A 9,172-nucleotide genomic window follows, 5' to 3' on the forward strand; every position below is an offset into this window, starting at 1 on the left:
CTTGGTCACACTTAAGCCTAGTGCTCTCTTATGGGGTCCAGATGACCCCGCCCTTATATTGAGGTGTGATCCCTCCCATGACAAAGGTGGACAGGATTTTATGTCTACCACGGACACCAGTGAAGATAAAAAATCCTTGGAAAAAAAAGTACAGAGTTACTCTGAACTTTTTGTGGGGTCCAGATGACCCCACTGTTAATGTAAACATGCCTGGGATAGCACTTGGGTTACAATATGAGTGGGTAATGTGCATCTTGACTGAACGTATTACATGAAGCCAGCATGAATTTTTATCAATTTCCATCATGTAAATTTTCTTGCTCCACCACTATATATATGTAACTCAGTTCCACAAACTTTATTGTTTCCATGCATTTTTACAGTAATTTACTAAGCAAAAATTCTGTCAAAATTGCACAGAAAGCTATTTACAATTGAACAAATAAGATACAAATACGTAGTTTGAGAATTAAACTCATCCTGCCTATTGCGATGATAACTTTACAAGGATTTTTCTTTTTTGTATCTGTATTTAAAAACAAAAAATCAGCTTCAGAAAATCAGTGTATTATGAATAAATATTTATGCCTTTCACAACCTCTGAAACACTGATTGCAATTATTTAGATGCTGTGTGTGCATGCATGATCTTTTCAAAATAGGCTTTTGCAAAGAAATCAAAAATGAGGTTTTGATTGAAACACATTTACATTTCTGTTCATTTTACAAACAAATCATCAATCCAATAAGGCTTGGCTAAAACTTTTATAATGACTAAAGTTTAACAGAAGAAAACAGATAAAACATTATTTTTGACATAAATCCTTGCAGACTGATTACAACTATTCCATTTTATATATTTTTTAAATATAATCCAGATGCAAAATGAATATGAAAAAAAGTATTTGAACATTTCATTGTTGATTCAGTTTTTACTAAATTTTTATTTGAAACGGTTTTTTGGAAAACTTTTAAATGCTTTTATTTTTTAAGGATAAATCATTTAACTGCGCTGTTTGAATGCTTCTTCTTTGATTGTGAAGCATTTGTGTTTTATTTTTAAGATGCTGATGTAACATATTGCTCAGGCTTTTAAAGGAAAAAAAAGATTCATATTTCTTGATGGGCGTTCAGGTCAATAATGGCACTGCTTGTGTTTTATATTGACTGAAGCTGCTTCATGAGGTGCTTTAACCGTGGTTTTATCTGCACCAAAAGAAGAGTAATGCACTTTCATGTGGGCTGGTTTGTTTCTATGCTTTTATGGAGTTTTTTTTTCTGTTTGAATATGTACAATCAAGCCTCAGTGCACTTGGGAAGCCAGAGCAGAAATACTGTTAAATCTAAGGGGCAATAACTTCCACAGGCAAACAAATCATCAATCCAATAAGAAGTCAGACCTGGCATAAGGAGTGTTGGTTATTGCTGAGGATAAAAGCCAGCCTGAAAAAAAAGAAGGTATAAAGAAGATGAGAAAAAAAGCAAATTGCCTCCTCTTTTCTGCAATAAAGAAAGTAGAGCTGTTTATGGCAAATGGTGAAACCTCTGTTACAAGAAAGCTATAAACAAGATGTCAACAGTATTGCTCACTGTTACCTGTTCTATCCAGGGACTGCTTAGACGCCTTGACTGGAGGCACAACTTTTTTTTTTTTTTTTTTTTAATTTACGATCAGAATCAGACACGCTTGGGAATGCTCCCCCTTAGGTGATGCCAGGCAGTAACTTGCCACCTGACTCAGACTTCATTTTATTCCACTGTTACCAATTTAGCGGATCATTCACTGGGGTGTTGTATTTTGTTCTTGATTGGCAATGCAGTCCCTGGTGCAATTTTCGCGGAAAATTTATGACCACAAATGTATGATGTTGAAGTTAAGGTACTGGCCCCCTTCATAGTGTTGAACATGCAAATTGTTTGTGTCAGCATCACTGCCAAACTCCTGTTGGACTTGATGAAGTCGTCGAGGAGCTGTTTTTCATTTTTACAACCGTGCCCGCACAGACGCAAAACCCTCTGCTTCGACTGGATGAGATGTGGGTAAAAGTATGTCGGCGCTTCCAGGTCAGGCCTCTAAATGTATTCAGGAAGAATGAGTCACAACAGCAAAAAGGTAAACATGATAAACATGACCTATTTTCATTCTGACAAGTATGCAATATGTTAGTCAAATTTATGGAAAAAAGTTGCAGTTTTTACTTCAGTTTGATCTATTTCTGGTTAGAATTTAGAGGCTTAGAATATTTCATATTTTAATCTTAATATTAGTTTGATTCAAGTAGTTAAGTTCTAACAATCACCACATTTATAACATCAAAAAGTAAAGTAGACCACAAAAAATATCAATAACTGAGTGTATATTGTTGCTGTAAAGCTAGAAGCTATACTGTCCTTTAACACAAACAAGACTGAACTTTTAAATTAAGATGAAGTGAAAAAACCTCGCTGAGTCATCTTTTAATAACTGACACTAAAGAGAATTGCATTGCTGTGAACTCAGCAAACATATGCCTTTTATTCCAAATCCTGCATCCCAGAGATCTCCACATGTGTTCATTCAAATGAATGCTCCGTCTGAAACATGTGCGGACAGTCTTTACACACATGCCCGCTCACAAAGAGAGCTATCCATTCACATTACAGACATCGACAAGTATCCAGCACCAGTCAATGGCCTGCTGACACGGATCAATATGCCCTGCTCCAGGCTGAGGCTTACATGATTACCACTGAAGCCTACCGCAGAGCAATCCAGCATCTGGCTTTTATACTGAAACATCCCTGCAGCATGCACGCTTGTGTGAATTTTAAATTTGAGTCTCAATAAATAAAAAAAGTAAAAAACAGCCACAGAGGGTCTTCTGTGGCAACTAAAGATGATCACAGAGAACAAAACAACACAACATCACTCATTTGTACTTTAATATTTCAATACATATAATTATAATGCTCGAAACAAAAGATCAAACAGTTAAATAATCTCACCGTCACAGTTCATATTTCATTATTTTAACCATAAAACATTCATTTCATATTGTAGTTCAGTGCAAGTCAGGACTTAGAACATAATTTATTTATAAAAGTCGCAGCAGTGTGGAGGAAAAATGAACACAGCATTTAGAGAATCCTTTAACTGAATCAGCATTTCCTGTGAGAGAACATTGCCCTCAAGGAGAGCAGAATCACACTGATGCTTCTCACAAAAAGCTTTACTTATGCAGCTCATAAAGTTTTATTCAGCAGCTGCAGGAGTGCTCAATGTAGGTGAAAATAAAAAAAAAAACACCACGGCATGTGAGCTAAACTGAAAGGTTCGTCCCAAAGACTCAAAATTCTCCATCAATGGATTTGGTAATTAATTCAAATGTGGAAAAACAACATAAGTCAAAGGCAGTGCCTGTGGACAAATATTGACTAAAACATTAATTTATTGTCAATGTCTTTGTAAGTTCTCAAAGGTGTTAGTTCTTTCCCTTTCCCATCTATTATTTACCACACAAGCGCAAAAACAAGTACTATCACCTACTACTGTACACCACTGTCTAAAAAAACTGACATTTTATTAATTTATCTTGTTCATTAAATTTGCTGGAACAGGAAATTACACAAACATTTTTTAACATTTCACAGAAGGAAGAAAAAAACATACTGCACTTCATTGGCACATTCACTGTATTTCTGTTTGAAAATAAAGACCGAAAAACTGATGATTAGTTTGTAATATTTCATTACTTATAAGGAATGTAGTTCAGAATTAATATTTGTGTTTGTATTCAGAAAAACATTGTTTAATGAGGCAACAGAAAAATATCAAAGACCTCGGAGAGAAAAGCTTGTAAAGACTGCTTGTTAATGAATAACTTTTATTTATGGAAACCTTTTTAGCTTCCTCTGAGAATACATTTGTAAAAATAAAAATCTTTTGTAATTGTGACAAAACTGTCTACAATTTAAAAGAGAAACAAGAGATCAATTTTCTGAAGATAACTAAGAAAAAAATGGAGTTATCATGATTTATACCCAACCAAAAAATAGAAATACAATAGTAAAGTGACATACTGTTGTCCACTCACCCACAGATTTTACTCTCCCCATCACTTCCTTCAGCTCCTCTGGAGGAATCCAGATGTTTCCATGCCAGTCGAGGGCTGTGGTCTCTCCAGTGTGTCCTGGGTCTTCCCTGGGGTCATTCTGGTGGGAAATGCTGCAAACACTTCTCAAGGAAGGGGGCAAGGATACAGAGATAAAAAAAAAAAAAAAAAATTAGGCTTGACCAAAGAATAAAGTAATTTGAAATATGGTATATAAACAAAATCAAAATATCATATACTTCTCTCAAAATTACTTTCTAAGAGATAAAACAAATAATCTATTGCTTTCACTTCCTTTTTAAAAATAAATTCAGAAGAGTAAACAGTTCATAATTGACAGATTGATCGGTTTATTAATTCAATCTTCTTACTTTTATGGAGTAGAAACTTACATCAGGTATGATTATTCAGAGGATTGTAAACTGTTTTATTGGCAATAATGAACAGCAGTCTAAAAGGAGAGCACATTCATTATTTAAAATTACTGACCCACACTTGGGTCATAACATGAGTCTAACTAAAATGCTGTAGTTTTCCATTAGTGAGTAATTCACACTTTCACCAAAACTATTAACAGTCATTTTCCTGTTAAAGTAGTAGGTTGTTCATTTATCTGTTTGTTTGTTTATTTATTAAATCTACTGAAACACTTGTGTGTTTAGATAATATATGTAAAGCTTTCAGGGTTTTTTTAATTAAGTTTTTTATTTTATTTTTTTTTTACCCATGAAAAACAATGCATGTGTTTCTGAGTTGATGAGATCAACTATATTGGTTTTAAGGAATGGCATAGCGCCATTTTACACAAATAAATCAAGCATGTCACACTGATTTAGTTCAGTTTTTGCTGTGTTGTTTACATGAACAGACAGATAAATACATTTTCATGCACGTTTTATTCTAGTTTCTTTTCAACAAGAAGGGAATGGAAAAAAAAGCAGAGCAACCTCACAATCAAGGAGCTTTTCAAGTGTTTCAAGTAAGTGATGTGCTTGCAGATCAATACAACGCCATAACATGAAAAAATAATGAGGTGACAAAAAACACACTGCTGACTCGGAATCTTTGTGGAAGGTTGCTTTATTGTTTTATTCAGAGATCAGCCCAAAAGCTATTATTTTAAAGGTATTGACTTTCTTTTACCAGTTTCAATGGTTCAGTGCTCCTTCTTCTTCTTTTGGTGTGCAAAACCCCCACTAAACACAAGGGGGAGGCATGACTTCACTTGAAAAGAAGTTGTTAAAGATACTTCTCTCTTTTTTGTCATAAAGAGTGTTTTAATTATTTGCAGCTGTTAAAGCTTTATTTAAAAAAGCTATATCTATTGTGATACTTATTTATCAACAGCACAATCACAGGTTCACTTACCGCACAGTTGACCGTTTTCTGCTTCTCCATTTCAAACACTCCTGATTCTGCTCATCATATAGTTCTCCAACCGTGATAATAAAATATATCAAACCTGAGAGTGTTTTAAACAGAAAATATATTTAAAAAGTAAATAAATAACAATAATAGTAACAAATAAATGTAGTTAAGTGTGCCTCGATGTTCAAGAGGGGAAAACACAGGTCTGTCTGTGTAATACTTGATAGGAAAATTCTGATGCTGTATGGCTGCTTCTATTTCTCTTGCATAAATATCAAATCCTTAGAAAGAATCAGGCTGAATTTAGAAAATACTTTCTAGGAGGTACATCAACATTAAATACTAGGCATATCATGCCTGGTAAGTTAATCAAAAAAGTATTTTTAGGCACAGTTCAGGGTATTATATGCTTTTGTAGTTACATAGTAGGCCTATCCAACACACATAAGTACACTTGAAGTTTATTTCATCGAGTATACTTGAATATTTTTAGCTAGTATCCTGATTGTGTGTATGTAGTTTATGAAGTATAGCCTGCTAACTAAATGCTTCAGGAGACTAAGTTGAAACATTTTAATTTCACAAAATAGTACAGACATGTAAAGAAGGTAAACTTAAAATATATTGCTTACTTTTTATAAAGACTATATAGACTTTTTATACACTTAAATAGACAACTCTGTTAAGAGAAAAGCCAGAGCTTGATCAAGAGCAAAAATACAGTTACTTGTCTGTTGGCTAAGCCACGGCCTCCTTTAGGACAAGAAAATAAAACGTATTATAATATGTGGGTTTTAGTGTAGCACATGGTTGCATATATGAAAATTTAATGTTAATAATTAAAAAAAAAAAATCAGTGAATGCACTTTATTTTTGCAAATATTTTCCACACCGGAAGTTGACTTCTTCACATCCGGGTCAAGTGTTGTTTACAACTGATAGCTATAGTGGCATGCTAAGGCTAAATGTTGAGACACCACAACGGGTGACTTTACTTTGTAAATGTGTGCAACATTCGTTTAAATGGCGTCGCAGATTCCCATAACCGTAAAGACACCGCTATCGGTGGCCGGTACCGCCGCGGTCCGCGGGAAGAAACGTCCCGGTAGTCCGGCGGTTCTGCAGCCCGCCGGGAGCAGCAGCAGCACCAAGAAGAAGAAAGGACCTTCAATAATGACACCTCAGACAAAAGTAATTTTAAAATTTTGTCACTTACCAAATAGTGTCACATAAATGCCCTATTGTGTTTTTTTTTTCATTGAGATGTTGACTTTACATGTGTGTTTTTTACAGTACATTTTGGCGCTTGAATTCATTTCTCAGAACAGTATTTTGCTCCTGAAACTTTTTTTCTCAACTAAAAGGAAAAACATTAACACAGATCTCCTAAACAAACATGTTTTAGCAGCAAACAATAAACAAGACTAGAAGAAAAAAAAATCCCATTAAGTGTGACTTAGTTATGGTTACTTTTTAATGCGGTGTTGTCAAAAATAACACTATATTTTATTTTGAAATATTGTATATTAGTTTTTAAAGGGCATAAATTTACTGTCTTTGAAACATGGAACAATAAATAAAATAAAAGCATTTTTTTAGAAAGTGTTCTCATAACTAATTGGTGTAAATAGCTAAAATAGTGATTATTTGTATTTGCACTTGTTTTCTTTCTTTAATTTAATATTTTTCAAGGTAACAGCAACTGAAGTGATGCCTGAAGTGAAGGCAGTAGAGTCAGTAGACGGTGGTCCAGCTGCCACAGAGTCCACAGCAAAACCGCCTCCATTTAAAGACCACACATTTATGGTGAGTGCCTGTGAGAGATGAATTTTAAAAGATTTGTGGCTGTTGTTTATTATTGGTTTTTGTTTGGTAACCACATGTTGGCAGCACTCAGGGATTGGTGGTGCTGCAGCGGGAAAAAAGAACAGGACCTGGAAGAATCTTAAGCAGCTTCTGGTTTTAGAGCGGACTTTACCCTGGAAGTTTGATGATCCAAACTGTAAGTTTACCTGTTTTCATTTTTAGATCATTTATATTGTCACATTAAACTACATTTATTAGGGAGTAGAAGGTGCCTGCTATGAAATGTCATAGAAAGTCCTGAATATTACAAGTCAGAGTTTGATGCTTTTCTCCTCCTAATTTCCATAGATTACAACATCGACGCCCCTCCCTCCCTGAAGCCAGCCAAAAAGTACTCTGACATCTCTGGGCTTCCTGTGAGTAATCAGTCGAACACTGCTTTCTCTTGTGTAGAGTTCACAGTGAGTAACCCTGAGCTTCTCGTCAGGCGAACTACACAGACCCTCAGACCAAGCTGCGCTTCACGTCCTCAGATGAGTTCTCCTACATCCGCCTCCTCCCTTCGGATGTCGTAACCGGCTACCTGACCCTTCGAAAGGCGACGTGCATAGTTCCATGACAGCTGAAAGCCATCTTAGAACCCTTTAAACCCAGTTTTTGGGATGAAGTCAGTGGAGGAGGCTTCTGGGCCAGAGATGAGAAGAGCGAATACTCCTAACGCAGGACTCAAGGATCAGCTCTGCAGCTAAAAATGCTGAATCTGAACCACTGCTGTGGAAACGAAAGTCTGAGTCGGCAAAAGGGACATTTGTTGTTCTACTGTTGTAAAACACAGTTTGAGAAAGTGCTCTCTTAATTTGTAAGAAAAACATTTCTTTAAATATGTTTCAGTTTTCTTTGTAAAAAGGTGCTTCAAGATAAAGCAAAAACAAATGTTGGCTGATACGCATTTCCTAAAATTATGTCTTAAAAACTGCAGGATCTGGTATTTATCAAATGCTGTATTATCCTAAGATGCTTTTATAGCCTCACAAGACCTCTGGTTTCTGTAATGTGAAATTCATATGCAGGTGTTTTATTAGGTTGTTTGAAGGAATTCATTTTTTGTTCACGCTTTATGGTTAAGTTTAATCATTAATAATTAAGAAAGAGTCCCAATGTCGTGTATGCTTTTAATGTAGGTGCATACTATCTGTAAGACGATTAAAAATGCATTTCTCAACTGGAGTAAAGTAGAAACTATGAACAGAAAAAACATTTTTTTTGGTAGTTATTTTTTCATTTTTTTAACATTCGCATTATGTCAGTGTGTTTACTCTAAGTTCCTCGGTGATGTAAAGTGTGAATGTAATGTGTTTTCTCTCTTTTTTTTAAATTGTAGATTAGTTTTTCACGTGATTACTTTACTGCAGGAAGTTACAATTTTTTTCTTAAAATAGCTCTCTAGTCTGATTAAATGAAGACATGATGACCCACAAAGAGGAAAATTATAAAAAAGCTTTGTTGAAATGTTCAGATAAAGGTCATGTGACCTGTTCAAAGTAAACTCCTTCCAAAAGTTAAAAAAATGTATATTTTTTTTCATTAATTCTTAATGGTTATTGATCAGAATATTTCAATAAAACACAAATTCACTTTTTATTAACTGCAAATGATGCATTAGGATAGAGAACATTGAATAGAAGAACAAAAATGCACAAATCCTGCAAAGACAGCTTGCTTGTGCACCCAAAGCGGTGTATATTTTCCTCAGAGAAACCTCCACTGTTGTCTAAAAGCAATTAAAACACACAAATGAACCACACTGCTGCACAAGCTGTTCGTGTTCCTGCAAACGCCCAGTCTTCTGGTGACTGAGTGTTACTTCTTCCTGCTCTGAACTCCAGTCAAGCTGATGAGGGCAGAATA

The 9,172-nt window shown here is 35.0% G+C and overlaps 1 protein-coding gene across 1 annotated transcript; it reads left to right on the plus strand.

Annotated features, from left to right (window-relative positions):
- Positions 1–6,352: 6,352 nt before the first annotated feature.
- On the plus strand, positions 6,353–8,690 carry ino80c (INO80 complex subunit C). Its single transcript, XM_024266918.2, has 5 exons — positions 6,353–6,649; positions 7,151–7,264; positions 7,349–7,460; positions 7,613–7,680; positions 7,752–8,690. The coding sequence occupies exons 1-5, from the start codon at positions 6,482–6,484 to the stop codon at positions 7,881–7,883; spliced, it is 594 nt and encodes a 197-aa protein (XP_024122686.1). The 5' UTR covers positions 6,353–6,481; the 3' UTR covers positions 7,884–8,690.
- Positions 8,691–9,172: the final 482 nt, after the last annotated feature.

This window comes from Oryzias melastigma, linkage group LG16, assembly GCF_002922805.2.
Source record: "Oryzias melastigma strain HK-1 linkage group LG16, ASM292280v2, whole genome shotgun sequence".
NCBI lineage: Eukaryota > Metazoa > Chordata > Actinopteri > Beloniformes > Adrianichthyidae > Oryzias > Oryzias melastigma.